This window comes from Heptranchias perlo, chromosome 25 (genome assembly GCF_035084215.1).
Source record: "Heptranchias perlo isolate sHepPer1 chromosome 25, sHepPer1.hap1, whole genome shotgun sequence".
NCBI lineage: Eukaryota > Metazoa > Chordata > Chondrichthyes > Hexanchiformes > Hexanchidae > Heptranchias > Heptranchias perlo.
Genome location: NC_090349.1, coordinates 10,769,634 through 10,785,117, shown reverse-complemented (window position 1 = coordinate 10,785,117; position 15,484 = coordinate 10,769,634). Strand labels below are relative to the sequence as shown.

The window sequence follows — 15,484 nt, the reverse complement described above, 5'->3', positions numbered from 1 at the left end:
GGAATTATTCAAAACATATTGAAACCTCCTTCATTATAAGGGGCAATTAGTGTAGAATTTGAAAGAGCAGTCACCTGGTTTTGGCTTTGAGAAGCATCCTCCCATGACTGGGCAAAGCTAAAAGGTTGACCCGTTGCTACAGAAACCAAAGAACCAAGGACCACGGTGTCTCGATGGGGCTGATGAGCAGCTGTTTTGAACCACAAAGTCTTCAGAGGTAAGGCAGTTGTGTGAAGGCCATGATTGTTGAGCAGGTGCTTGTTAAAGGTGACAGTGCAGAGAAATCCATAATAATGAGGACCAATCCATGCTGGGCCAATGAACATCCAATCTTCAAAACCTAAACAATCAAGAACAAAGAGGAAATATTCATATTCTTTATCAGTTCTTTTTAATCCTCAATGCACAATAACTAAAATGAAACCAATGTATAACCCCTCACCCCCCAGTCTAATACCGCCTGTACTCAACTTCCCACATTGGTTTATGGTTCATTATTAGATAGATCAGTTGTATTCATAATAAAGAAAGAATAACTTGCATTTATATAGCACCTTTCACAATTTCAGGACATCCCAAAGCACTTTTGAAGTGTACTCACTGTTGTAATGTAGGAAATGTGGCAGCCAATTTGTGCACAGCAAGCTCCCACAAACAGGAAAGAGATAATGACCAGATAATCTGTTTTAGTGATGTTAGTTGAGGGATAAATATTGACCAGGACACCAGCGAGAACTCTCCCGCTTGTCTGCGAAATAGTGCTATGGGATCATTTACGTCCACCTGAAAGGGCAGATGGGGCCACGGTTTAATGTCTCATCCGAAAGACGGCACCTCTGACAATGCAGCTCTCTCTCAGCACTGCACCGGAAATGTCAGCCTGGATTTTGTGCTCAAGTCTCTGGAGTAGGACTTGAACCCACAACCTTTTGACTCAGAGGCGAGAGTGCTATCATGGCTGATAGCACAAGGACCATTTGCAAACCAGTTCCCCTCCACTTTTGGCCCTCGGAGAACTGATTGCTCCGCTGTTGGCCTCCGTTCACAGCCTGCTCCATTGTGGAATGTTGACTGAACTGAACTTATCGTTTGTTTTGCTTTGCAACGAAAGACAGTGAGTGAATGCAGTTTGGAAGCAAAGGTACCCTTGATTCCATCCAGCAATTGAATGTTCCTTACTAAATACAACTATTAAACAGAACTATTGGTTTTATTTTTCTTTCTCTTCTTGTGGTGATAAGTCTGGTTTCCCCTTGACAACTGACAAAACTGGCATCATTGATATCTGGAGCTCACGGCAAACACAGGCCCATCACTCAATAAGAGCCCAGATAGTTCGGTTGGTAGAACATCAGACATTTTATCTGAGGGTCCACGTCCTGTCCGGGCGCTGCTTTGACTGTGGAACTCGCTACCACAAGGAGTAGTTGAGGTGACCAGCATAGATGCGTTTAAGGGGAAGCTAGATGAGCACATGAGGGAGAAAGGAATAGAAGATTATATTGATAGGCTTTGGGGTGGGAGGAGGCTCGTGTGGAGCATAAACACCGGCATAGACCAATTGGGCTGAATGGCCTGTCTCTGTGCTGTACATGGAAACATAGAATCATAGAATCATAGAAAGGTTACAGCATGGAAGGAGGCCATTTGGCCCATCGAGTCCGTGCCGGCTCTATGCAAGAGCAATCCAGCTAGTCCCACTCTCCCGCCCTATCCCCGTAGCCCTGCAAATTTTTTCCTTTCAATTACTTCTCCAGTTCTCTTTTGAAGGCCATGATTGAATCTGCCTCCACCACTCCCTCGGGAAGTGCATTCCAGATCCTAACCACTAACTGCGTAAAAAAGTTTATCCTCATGTCATCTTTGGTTCTGTTGCCAATCACCTTAAATATATGTCCTCTGGTTTTTGACCCTTCCACCAATGGGAACAGTTTCTTTCTATCTACTCTGTCTAGACCCTTCGTGATTTTGAATATCTCTATCAAATCGCCTCTTAACCTTCTCTGTTCCAAGGAGGACAACTCCAGCTTCTCCAGTCTATCCACGTAACTGAAGTCCCTCATCCCTGGAATCATTCTAGTAAATCTTTTCTGCACCGTCTCTAAGGCCTTCACATCTTTCCTAAAGTGCGGTGCCCAGAACTGGACACAATACTCCAGTTGTGGACGAACCAATGCTTTATAAAGGTTCATCATGACTTCCTTGTTTTTGTACTCTATGCCTCCATTATAAAGCCCAGGATCCTGTATGCTTTTTTAACCGCATTCTCAGCCTGCCCTGCCACTTCAACGATTTGTGCACATATACCTCCAGATCTCTCTGTTTCTGTACCCCTTTTAGAATTATGCCTTCTAGTTTATATCGCCTCTCCTCGTTCTTCCTACTGAAATGTATCACTTCGCATTTTTATGCATTAAATTTCATCTGCTACATGTCCACCCATTCCACCAGCCTGTCGATATCCTTTATCTATCACTATCCTCCTCACTGTTTACTACACTTCCAAGTTTTATGTCATCTGCAAATTTGGAAATTGTGCCCTGTACACCCAAGTCCAATTCATTAATATATATCAAGAAAAGCAGTGGTCCTAGTACCGACCCCTGGGGAACACCACTGTACACCTCCCTCCAGTCCGAAAAACAACCGTTCACCACTACTCTCTGCTTCCTGTTACTTAGACAATTCTGTATCCATGCTGCTACTGCCCCTTTTATTCCATGGGCTTCAATCTTGATGACAAGCCTATTATACGGCACTTTATCAAACGCCTTTTGAAAGTCCATATACACCACATCAACCACATTGTCCTCCTCGATCCTCTCTGTTACCTCATCGAAAAACTCTATCAAGTTAGTTAAACATGATTTGCCTTTAACAAACCCGTGCTGGTTTTCCCTAATCAATCCACACTTGTCCAAGTGACTGTTAATTCTGTCCCGGATTATCGTTTCTAAAAGTTTCCCCACCACTGAGGTTAAACTGACTGGTCTGTAGTTGCTGGGTTTATACTTACACCCTTTTTTGAACAAGGGTGTAACATTTGCAATTCTCCAGTCCTCTGGCACCAGCGCCATATTTAAGGATGTTTGGAAGATTATGGCCAGTACCTCTGCAATTTCCACCCGTACTTCCCTCAGCAACCTAGGATGCATCCCATCCAGACCAGGTGACTTATCTACTTTAAGTACAGCTAGGCTTTCTAGTACCTCCTCTTTATCAATTATTAGCCCATCCAGTATCCTAACTAAATCTTCCTTTACTGAGACTCCGGCAGCATCTTCTTCCTTGGTAAAGACAGATGTAAAGTACTCATTCAGTACCTCGGCCATGCCCTCTGCCTCCATGAATCGATCTCCTTTTTGGTCCCTGATCGGCCCCACCCTCCTCTTACTACCTGTTTACGATTTACATGCCTATAGAAGTATTTGGATTCCCTTTTATGTTGGCCGCCAGTCTATTCTCATACTCTTTCTTTGCCTCTCTTATTTCCTTTTTCACTTCCCCTCTGAACCTTCTATATTCAGCCTGGTTCTCACTTGAGTTACCAACCTGACATCTGTCATATGTCCCTTTTTTCTGCTTCATCTTACTCACTATCTCTTTCGTCATCCAGGGAGATCTGGCTTTAATTGCCCCACCTTTTTCCCTCGACTGTACCTGAACCATCTCCTCCTTAAACGCCGGCCACTGTTCAATTACAGTCTTGCCTGCCAACCTTTGATTCCAATTTACACGGGCCAGATCAGTTCTCATCCCACTGAAATTGGCCCTCCTCTAATTAAGTATTTGTTTTTACATTCTATGTATTTCTCTGCTGCAATGAATTGCAACATTCCTGATAGTGGCCTCAAGGGGAAAATAGTTTAGATTGTGTGTGTCTGGTATTTCTGTGGCGAGGTAGGTTGGCATCACTGTGTTCATTTGTGAGAGTGGCACCATGCTGTCCATGAGTATGGCTGTCGCATGGTATGAGGGGTTGACATCATGATATATGTGGGTTTTGCACCATGTGGCTGGGTTGTGGTGGTCATCCCCATATTATTATACGGATCAGAGTGTTGGAACATGAGAAAAGTTGATGAGCAAAAGATACTAACAGCAGAGATGAGTTCTTCGAGAGGAATACTGGGAGTATCCAGGATGCAAAGCATCAACAATGGTATAATATGAACATGGCTTGGACAAGAAGCAGCACTTATACAGAAGATCCAAGAAAGACAACGGCGACGATTTGGGCATATTTCAAGAATGGAAACAGCTGGACTGCCTTTCATGGCCCTGCATATAGAGGTACATGGAACAAGAAAGCCCAGGGAGACCAAGGAACTGCTGGATAGACGATGTCAAGAGCGACTTATCACGGAAAGGAATCCAGATGACTGAAGCAGCCAGGCTGGTTCAGAACCAACAACAGTGGAGTGAATTCATTCAGCCCCATCGTTGCTGCGGAGCTGCTGGACGGGAATTTAGTAGTAGTCGTATTATGGATTGTGATGGCATTGTGGTGTGTTTTTGGAGTTGGGGCCATTGTATGTGCAGTTGGTGAGGTGTATTAGAGGGCTGACACTGTGGCAGGTGGGAGTTGGCACTGCAGTGTTTCAAAGTAATTGTACTGTGTTGTGGCACCATGGTGTGTGTGGGATTGGCACTGTGGCATGTGTGAGGTTGGCACTGTTGTGTGGGGGGCTGGAGACTGATGCACGTTGTGCCTGGTGTTGGCACCATGGTGTTTAGGACTATACTATCGTCCATGTGAGGAGTTGGCACCAGAGTGTGTGAGATTGGCACCACGCGCATGTTGATTTCCATCAAGGTGTATGGAGGTTGGAACCAAGTCTTTTATAGGGAGTTCGCATCATGGTCAGTGGTATTTACACCATGGTGCATATGGGGTTGGTACCATGGTGTATGTGGGATTGGTACCATGATATAGATGGGGTGGTTGGCACCATGATGTGTATTTGGATTATATAGGGCTAGTACCATGGAATGTGTGAGGTTTCCATCATGGTGTGTGTTAAATCTGCAGCATGGTGTATGGGGTTGTGGCTATGATAGCTGAGGTGAGAGTGACTGCCCTTGACATCAAGGTAGCATTTGACCGAGTGTGGCACCAAGGAGCCCTAGTAAAATTGAAGTCAATGGGAATCAGGGGGAAAATTCTTCAGTGGCTGGAGTCATACCTAGCACAAAGGAAGATGGTAGTGGTTGTTGGAGGTCAATCATCTCAGCTCCAGGATATTGCTGCAGGAGTTCCTCAGGGCAGTGTCCTAGGCCCAACCATCTTCAGCTGCTTCATCAATGACCTTCCCTCCAGCATAAGGTCAGAAATGGGGATGTTCGCTGATGATTGCACAGTGTTCAGTTCCATTCGCAACCCCTCAGATAATGAAGCAGTCCAAGCCCGCATGCATCCAGGCTTGGGCTGATAAGTGGCAAGTAACATTCACACCAAACAAGTGCCAGGCAATGACCATCTCCAACAAGAGAGAGTCTAACCATCTCCTATTGACATTCAACGGCATTACCATCGCCGAATCCCCCACCATCAACATCAAGAGGGTCACCATTGACTAGAAACTTAACTGGACCAGCCACATAAATACTGTGGCTACAAGAGCAGGGGCTGGATATTCTGTGGCGAGTGACTCACCTCCTGACTCCCCAAAGCCTTTCCACCATCTACAAGGCACAAGTCAGGAGTGTGATGGAATACTCTCCACTTGACTGAATGAGTGCAGCTCCAACAACACTCAAGAAGCTCGACACCATCCAGGAAAAAGCAGCCCGCTTGATTGGCACCCTATCCACCACCCTAAACATTCACTCCCTTCACCAGCAGCTCACCGTGGCTGCAGTGTGTACCATCCACAGGATGCACTGCAGCAACTCGCCAAGGCTTCTTCGACAGCACCTCCCAAACTCGCGACCTCTACCACCTAGAAGGACAAGAGCAGCAGGCACATGGGAACAACACCACCTGCACGTTCCCCTCCAAGTCACACACCATCCCAACTTGGAAATATATCGCCGTTCCTTCATTGTTTGGGGGATTGCCACCACTGAGCCATTATATGTGGAGTTGGCACCAACATGTGTGTAGATATTTTTTATTCGTTCATGGGATGTGGGCGTCGCTGGCGAGGCCGGCGTTTATTGCCCATCCCTAATTGCCCTTGAGAAGGTGGTGGTGAGCCGCCTTCTTGAACCGCTGCAGTCCGTGTGGTGAAGGTTCTCCCACAGTGCTGTTAGGAAGGGAGTTCCAGGATTTTGACCCAGTGACGATGAAGGAACGGCGATATATTTCCAAGTCGGGATGGTGTTGAGATGCCCTCTTGAACAGAGTACCCACCATCACTGTTCAAAAGTGATGAAATGAGTGCAGTAATTCTCCAGAATCGTCTGTCAACACAACATCACCTGCATCTGCTTCCCTTGCTCCTGGGAGGTTGCACTTACTGCCTTGAATATATAGGCCGTGAAATTTTGCGGGTGCTTCTTCTTATCTCCTGAAAACGACCACTGATGCCATTTCTCTTGACATTTCACTGATCTCCAACACAAGATATGGCAGGAGATCGGGAGAGCCACTACAGAATTTCTAGGCCATCGAGTAGCACCTGGAAAGGTGAGTTCAAATGCCAGTTCGAGTTGCATTTCAAACTCAAAGTACAACAGTCTATTGCAATAAAGATACTGTGCTGTTACATAACAACTTACACAAGCACTCTGAGTTAATAACTTTTGAAATACCAACAAAGCAACAACTTGCACTTAGACAGCACCTTTAACATAACAAAATGCTCCAAAGTCGGAGGTTGAACGCACGCAGGAGTTAAAGAGAGGTTAGGGGAAGTGGTCAACGGTACTGTTGAATAGGTGGGGTTTTAGGAGGTTTTTGAAGGTGGGTAGAGATGGAGCAAGATGAAGGGGTTTAGGTAGGGAGAGAATGGGGCTGATCCAGGCAGTTTTGAAAGGGGGAGGAGCAGCTGACAATGTTGGTAGGCATATCGTGCAGGAGAGATTGTCACTGAATTGGAAGGGGATCTGATGGAAGAGATGGGTCTTTTTCTCTGACCAGTGCTATCAGGGATCATGGGATAAGCACTGCAGACATGAATTTCCTACTCAGTGTGTCATTACTGGCTCCATATTCCAGCAGGGCTTTAACTCTGCTTCAGTGGCAAGGGTGTAAACTCAGCCAGTAGAAGCGGTATGCTCAGTAATATAGTGTTACTACTGACCTCGAGCAGCTCAGATTCTGGTCTCTAGGACTGGTGTAAGAGTATTCAGCATACCAATCGTTATTTGCTTCTGCTCCACAAAACGAGTTGACTAAATGTTGTCGGTCCCTTGCCCAGCTAGGTACTGTTGAGTTAGTGAACAATTTCTCCTGGAGAAACCATTTTTTATTATGTGTAAATGGTGAACAGGCGATGGAGCAAATTTAGACACTTGTAGGATGAAATGAAACATTTTTGTCTAGCTTGGTGTTTTTTTTATTTGTTCATGGGATGTGGGCGTCACTGGCGAGTCAAGCATTTATTGTCCATCCCTAATACCCTTGAGAAGGTGGTGGTGAGCCACCTTCTTGAACCGCTGCAGTCTGTGTGATGAAGGTTCTCCCACAGTGCTGTTAGGTAGGGAGTTCCAGGATTTTGACCCAGCGATGATGAAGGAACGGCGAAATATTTCCAAGTCGGGATGGTGTGTGACTTGGAGGGGAACGTACCGGTGGTGTTGTTCCCATGTACCTGCTGCTCTTGTCCTTCTAGGTGGTAGAGGTCGTGGGTCTGGGACGTTGGCTGAAAGGTATGATTCTGTGAGTATGGCTATGTTGGGCTGTTGCTTGACTAGTCTGTGGGACAGCTCTCCCAATTTTGGCACAAGTCCCCAGATGTTAGTGAGGAGGACTTTGTAGGGTTGACTGGGCTTGATTTGCCTTTGTCATGTCCGGTGCCTAGTGGTCCGATGCTGGGTGGTCTGTCCAGTTTTATTCTTATTATGACTTTTTGGATTATTTAGTTCTGTTACACTGCTTAAGGAGTTAAAAGCCGGTTTCATTCACATGGCCCTGAAATTCCACAGGGATTCTCTCAGTTTCCCGTTGTAACTTCAGCGGAACCACCAGAGGAAATGGCCATTCACGCTGTTTCTCTGTGGGGGGAGGGGGGTATTCTACTGACCTCCTGCTGAAGTTATGGCAGGAGATTGGGAGAACCTCCTGCAGAATATCATGGCCCATGTCCCAGCTGAACTCAACAGAATGTTGTGACTGTTGTTCAGTTAGTTGTCAGCAGTTTGCTTGAGGGAAGAGCCAAGTAACTCATTTATGATACAATTGTACTGTGTGATTTGCTCGGATGTGTATCTCCTTGGCAGCTGTTTTAAATTTTACTGAAAGTCATGTAAATAAATGCTTGGTATCGTTGAGTTTGGAGGGAGACTATCTGACTGGAATCTCTGAAGAGAATCAAATAAGTCAGACAACTTCCATAGTTAGTGTGGGAAAAAATAAAATAAAAACGCCAGTCATGTTAAGAAACTGGGAGGTGTCAGTGCACTGCTGCAAGGAGTGTGCAAAATGTACAATGGCTTCATAAAATATTAATGTGAACTTAAATGTAGGCCTGGAATTATTTTTATATTTGTTCTTGGGATGTGGGTGACGGTGGCAGGGCAGCATTTATTGCCTATCCCTGGTTGCCCTGAGGGAATTAAAACTCAACCACATAGTGTGGGACTGGAGGTACTTGTAGGACAGGTCAGGCAGGAGTGGCAAGTTTGCTTCCCTGAAGGACATTCATGAACCAGTTGGGTTTTTACAACAACCCAGCAACTTTCATGGTTATGCTTTTTTTCTGGCACCAGCCTACAAATGAACAGATTTATTGCATTCAATTCACAACTTGCCACACTGGGATTTGAACTCATGACTTCCAGGCTTTTAGTCCGGTATTGTAACCACTTAATTACCATAGCCTGGAAATTCCATGAGTCTTGATCCCCAGCCACAATAGGCGTAAGTCCCGGGGAAATCGTGCAAAAGGCTGAAAATGGCCAGTTACACCCTATCTCTGGAGGTTCAGGTGGTCTCCTGCCAAAGTTATGATGGGAGATCAAGAGATAAGGATTTAATAAAAAAAACTACATAAGAACTAATTATAGTCATAGTTACAGCAATAGAGTTGTGGACTGCATATTAATTTATAGAATCATAGAATCTTACAGCACAGAAGGAGGCCATTCAGCCCATCGTGCCTATGCTGGCTCTTTGAAAGAGCTATCCAATTAGTCCCACTCCCCTGCTGTTTCCCCATAGCCTTGCAAATGTTTCTTTTTTAAGTATATATATGGACTGCATTATATATATATACTATTGAGGACTGTATATTAATTTATGTATGAGAAGCTCGCATAATGTATCAACTATCTTGTTTCTGCTATTATATGCTTGTTTTTTTTCCATGTTTAATAAATTTGTTAGGCATTTAAGGCCCAGAACAAGGTCCAGTGCTTGTGTTACTTTGCCACTTTTGAAAGTAAGGAGGAGCCTGTGGAAGCATAGGATAGAACCAGTGGGTGAAGTCATCTAAAAAAGGGTTCTCTTTTCATTTTCCAGGGCACACTCCGAATTTTACCTAACTATCAGGACAAGTAGAAACATTCTCGAGGGCGTAAAGACCTAGTGCTCACCTAGGATAGCAGTCTGGAACATGGAAGGTAAAAGTACCTAGAGTAAAGAAGGTAAACAAACTCAAAAACATAACAATTTGTGCACTGAATTATTCAAATCCACCCCCCTCACCCACCCCACAACTTCAACAACTTGCATTCAGATAGCGCTTTTAACGTAGTAAAACGTCCCAAGGTGCTTCACAGGAGTATTATCAAACAAGACGTGAACAGTTTTGGTCTCCCTATTGTAAAATGAATATAGAGGCATTGGAGAAGGTGCGAAAAAGATTCATAAGGATGATACCAGAACTGAGAGGATAAACATATCAGGAAAGACTCAACAGGCTGGGACTCCTTTCTTTAGAAAAGAGAAGGTTGAGGGGTGATCTGATAGAGGTCTTTAAGATAACAAAAGGGTTTGATAGGGTAGACCTCTAGTTTCCACTTGTGGGGGAGTCCAAAAAACTAGAGGTCATCAATATAAGATAGTCACTAATAAATCCAATAGGGAATTCAGAAGAAATTTCTTCACCCAAAGAGTGGTAAGAACTTGCTACCACAAGGAGTAGTTGAGGCAAATAGCATAGATACATTTAAGGGAAAGCTAGATAAGCAGGTGGGGGAGAAAGTAATAGAAGGGTATGCTGATAGGGTTGGATTAAGTAGGGAGAGAGGAGGCTTGTGGGGAGTATAAACGCCGGCATAGACCAGTTGGGCCGAATGGCCTGTTTCTGTGCTGTCGACTCGATGTAACTCGATGTAAGATTTGACACCGAGCCACATAAGGAGATATTAGGACAGGTGACCAAAAGCTTGGTCAAAGAGGTAGGTTTTAAGGAGCGTCTTAAAGGAGGAGAGAGAAGTGGAGAGGTGGAGAGATTTAGGGAGAGAATTCAAGAGCTTTGGGTCTATGCAGCTGAAGGCACGGCCACCAATGGTGGAGCAATTAAAATCGGGGATGCGCATGAGGCCAGAATTGGAGGAGCGCAGAGATCTCGGAGGGTTGTAGGGCTGGAGGAGGTTACAGAGATAGGGAAGGGCGAGGCCATGGAGGGATTTAAAAACAAGGATGAGAATTTTAAAATCAAGGCTTTCATGGACCAGGAGTCAATGTAGGTCAGTGAGCACAGGGGTGATGGGAGAACAGGACTTGGTGCGAGTTAGGATACGGGCAGCAGAGTTTTGGATGGGTTCAAGTTTATGGAGGGTGGAAGATGGGAGGCCGGTCAGGAGAATATTGGAATAGTCAACTCTAGAGATAACAAAGGCATAGATGGGGTTTTCAGCAGCAGATGAGCTGAGGCAGGGGCTGAGGCGGGCAATGTTATGAAGGTGGAAGTAGGTGGTCTTGGTGATGGAGTGGATATGGGGTTGGAAGCTCATCTCAGGGTCAAATAGGACGCCAAGGCTGCAAATGGTCTGGTTCAGCCTCACGCAGTGGCCAGGGAGAGGGATGAAGTCGTTGGCTATGGAACAGAGTTTGTGGCCCCTCCCCCTCCCCACATGCCACGCAACTTCAGGCAACGCTATTCGCTATTACGAGAATTCTCATCCACAGTCGAATCTCATTCTCTGGGGTAGTGGTAGCAGCATCAGATAAGAACCAGGAATGGCAATGAGGGATACAGGGGATAATCACGGGTGGGTGCAAGGGGGTGAGGAAGAGGAGGAGAACATCAGCATGAACTGCAGGGGAAGAGATCAGCAGGAACTGGGAGGAGGAAAGAAGTAAGAAAGGATTTGGGGGTAATTTTTCATCTTCACCGCCCTGGCAGTAAATTGGCGAGGTGATTGCCCACCTGTTATAGAACCCGCCAGATTCTCATGTTCACTGAAATCAATGGGAATGAAAATCATATGACTTCTATAACGGGCAACCGAGCAGTGATATCAGTTTCATGCCGGGGTGACAAGTTGAAAATCTACCCTCCTACAGTTAAATAGCTCCTTTCATGTCCTCAGGACATCCCAAAGCATTTTACAGCCACTTAATCATTTTGGAAGTGAGGTGACTGTTGTCTTTGTAGACAGATGGGGCCGTTAGTTTGCGAACAGCAAGGTCCCACAAACAGCAAGGGAATGACCAGTCAGTCTTTCTTTCTCCATTGATGTTTATCCTCTCTCTAGTCAGTTCCTTATTCTCTGCTTTCAAACTCAATTTGTGTTTTTTATGTAAACAGATAGAAAAAAAAGCACACAGCCGCTAAAGGTCATCATTCTGCCTTCTATCAATTCTATATAATGGTGATGGAATTAATTCGGGCAGCGACAGTGGTTTGTGAGAAGCTGTTATCATTAGCAGTAAATAACAATGAAAATCACCATCGTATCTCAATAGATTTCCATCTCACCTCCTCGCCTGATGCAAAATGATTGTGATGGTGCAAAACATCTTTAAATTGACCTCTGCACAGTCACATCACTCCACACCCCCAACGAACTTTGACATTATAACAATGTGTGGGAACAAATGGATGAAGTCCTTCCCTGATTCAGCTGTGTTACAAATACCAGCAGAACATGTTTTATTTTAGTGACATTATTCGAGCTTCCTTACCCACTGCAGGAATTCAGACATATTTAACATTCCAAGAAAACACAAAACACTAACTTTAGAGACATAAAGATTGTTTCGGGCCTCCCCATCAACACTCCCAGACATCCAGCCCTACGTCTCACAGCAGGAGCAACCTCTCACACCCAGCTCTACAGCTCACTGTACAGATACTAAGGGCAGTTAAACCCCCACCAACACCCAACTGTTGAGTTTACACATTCTAGGGGCAATGAAATCCTCCCAAACATTCCACTGTTGAGCTTACACATTCTAGGGGCAATTAAACTCTCCCCAACACCTAGCTCTACAATTCATACCTACTAATGGCTATTTAGTAGTTCACACTCACCAGGAACCAGATCGGAACGACTCAAAGTCATTTCATGTAAACTCAGCTGGCGCATGGAAGAGCATTTCATCCTGTGAGCCCGAGTCCAACTTGAAGCAAGGTGAGAACATTCCCCTCCCCCCCCCCCACTTTTCCCCAGCTTCCTTACCCTGGGCTTTAACAATTACGTTTGAAATATGGGGAGGGGGGTTAATTTTCACCTTCTCCGCTTGGGTGGTAATCTGGAGGCGTCCACTGCATGCTCATTCTAGAACCCACTCAATTTTCAACACATTGAAGTCAATCCACTCTACCAGATTACCACCCAGGTGGAGAAGGTAAAAATGATCCCCATGGTGTCTCCAACCGTGCCATCAGTGAGGCAGGCAAGTTGGAATACAAAAAAGCAGGAGCACAATTAGAGAGAGTGCATGAATTTTTCAGAAGGCTTCATATACTGAGGAAGAGAAATAGTCAAATATATTCGAACTGTTTTGGAGCGGATGAGATGACAAAATATAACTCTCTGAGGGCCATGTACATGAGGGTGGATTATCACAGATGAATTATAAGCCCGTACTTGGCTTGCAACTAGCGGAGGGTATATCGATATTGAGAAACAATACCCGGTGTTGTTATGAGTGAAGGAGAATAACTATCGTCAAAAAAAGCGAAACAGTCTGCATCTAGATAGATAAAATATATAAAATATCTACATAAATTAAATAAAGATGCAACACTAATATGTATATGTATGTGTTATATATATATAGATATGTGTGTATATAATCTATATAAAAATATATACAACAGAGGGATAGTTCCTATTATAAAAATAGAAACATAAGTCAGGATTTTAGCCCAGAGCCGGGAAGGGGATGGAGGGTCAAATCGCAGACAGGAAACCAGGAAACTCGGATGTCCTTACAATTTTGACGTATGGGCGTCGTTTTTTTTTGTCGGTTTGCCATCCGACTGACCAGCCTGATTGACAGGCTGACCTCAGTCAGACGGCAGCAGAGCAAGAGGACGTGAAAAGGTAAGTCTTGAGGTAGGTCTTTCATTGTATTGATGGGGGGGGGGCATGGGGGGCATGAGTGGGCACGGGGGGCAAGGGGGTCACTGGGGAACCAGTCTTTGGAGGAGTCAGTCATGGGGGGGAATCGGGGGTCAGTCATGGGGGGTCGGGATCGGGGGTCATCGCGGGGGTCTGCGATCGTTGAGGGGGGGATCGGGGGTCATCGCGGGGCTCCGTGATCATTGGGGGTTGGGATCGGAGATCGGGGGGCGGTAATTGTTTGACGGGGGGTCACTGCAGGTAGGCTTGTTGGGCCTGGGGGAAGCACTCCTGCTCCTCCAGGCCCACAAGCTGTGCCAGAAAGGCACTTACCTGCAGTTTCGGGCCTTCCCGCCTCCTTTTGCATGGTGTGAAGGAAAAGGCCCGGGAATCCTGGCCCCCAGGGGATGAAATCGAAAAACCTTTGAAAACAGAGGTCGTAACCTCCTTGAAAGGTTTTAGTGACCAACCCGCCTCCTGGGAGCGGGTTGGTTGCCCGCCCCTCGACCTGCCCCGGTGAAAACCAGAAATGGGTGGGTTGGAGGCGGGTTGGGTGCGGGTCTGAAATTGATGCCATTTTCAATGCCCTCCGTCGCCCCCCCAACCCACCCGTTTTTCAAAGTTAAAATTCTGCCCATAATCCCTGAATATATAATATAAATACAGAGAGGATACATTGCTATATATTCTACAAGTATAGAGATAAAAATATCTTAGGGTAGAATTTCCACCAGGGATCTCCTGAGCTCCCATTGTAACTTTGGTGGAAGATTGGCAGAAGCCCCGGAGAAATGGCCATTACAGTGAGGGATTGGGAGAATCCTCATGGAAATTACCAGCACTTGTGTACATAAGCTCCAGGATGGAGTGCCTTGTGTATGTTATAAGTATAGGAATGCAAAACTTTGTAAAAACTGTAACTGTGGTCAGATACAGTACTGTATCGATATTGACACAGGACCTCATGCAGTCTCATGGCTTCAGGACATACAGGGCTAGGGAAACCTCCTGCTCATCACTACCTATTGTCCCCTTCTACTGACGAATTAGTTTCCTCCGTGTTGAACACTACTTAAAGGAATCATTGAGGAAAGTAGAGGCACAGAACGTTCTCTGGGTGAAGCACTTCAATATTCACCACCATGAGTTGCTCGTTCAGACCGCTACTGACTGAGACGGCCGGTGGAGGACAGAGCTGTCAACTATTGCTCAGCGGTAGCACTCTCCCTCTGAGTCAGAAGGCTGTGCGTTCAAGTCCCAGAGACTTTAGCACATAATCTAGGCTGACACTTCAGTGCAGTACTGAGGGAGTGCTGCACTGTCGGAGGTGCCGTCTTTTGGATGAAACGTTAAATCGAGGCCCCGTCTGTCCTCTCAGGTGAACATAAAAGATCTCATGGCACTATTCGAAGAAGAGCAGGGGAGCTCTCCCTGGTGTCCTGGCCAATATAAATCCCTCAACCACCACATAAAACAAATGTTCTGGTCATTAGCTCTTTGCTGTTTGTGGGATCTTGCTGTGCACAAATCGGCTGTTGTGTTACCTACATTACAACAGTGACTATGCTTCAAAATTATTTCATTGGCTGTAAAGCACTTTGGGACATCCTGAGGTCACAAAAGGTGCTATATAAATGCAAATCTGTCTTTCTTTTTATAGTTGCCAAACTGGGCCTGCGTTAGGGAGTGAAGAAACCAACCTGACGGAGTAGCTTACTTGGCCTTATCCTCATCAGCCTACCTCTCACAGCTGCACTGGAAGGAGTGATTACTGCACAGTCTTTGTGAAGACAAAGGCCTGGGCTTCCCTCCTCCCACTGGAGGACGTTCGGGGCAGAACTTCTGTCTGCCGCCTTGAACC

At 45.6% G+C, this 15,484-nt stretch overlaps 1 protein-coding gene across 5 annotated transcripts in view; it reads right to left on the bottom strand.

The window, feature by feature from the left end:
* Positions 1-15,484, bottom strand: part of LOC137342009 (apoptosis-inducing factor 3) — a 144,298-nt gene that overhangs the window by 64,713 nt on the left and 64,101 nt on the right. For all 5 annotated transcript variants that reach the window (XM_068005585.1, XM_068005588.1, XM_068005589.1 and 2 more), the window contains exon 2: positions 75-340. In XM_068005585.1, the coding sequence (XP_067861686.1) occupies positions 75-105 (31 nt within the window). In that variant the 5' untranslated portion in view covers positions 106-340. The remainder of the gene's footprint in view (positions 1-74; positions 341-15,484) is intronic.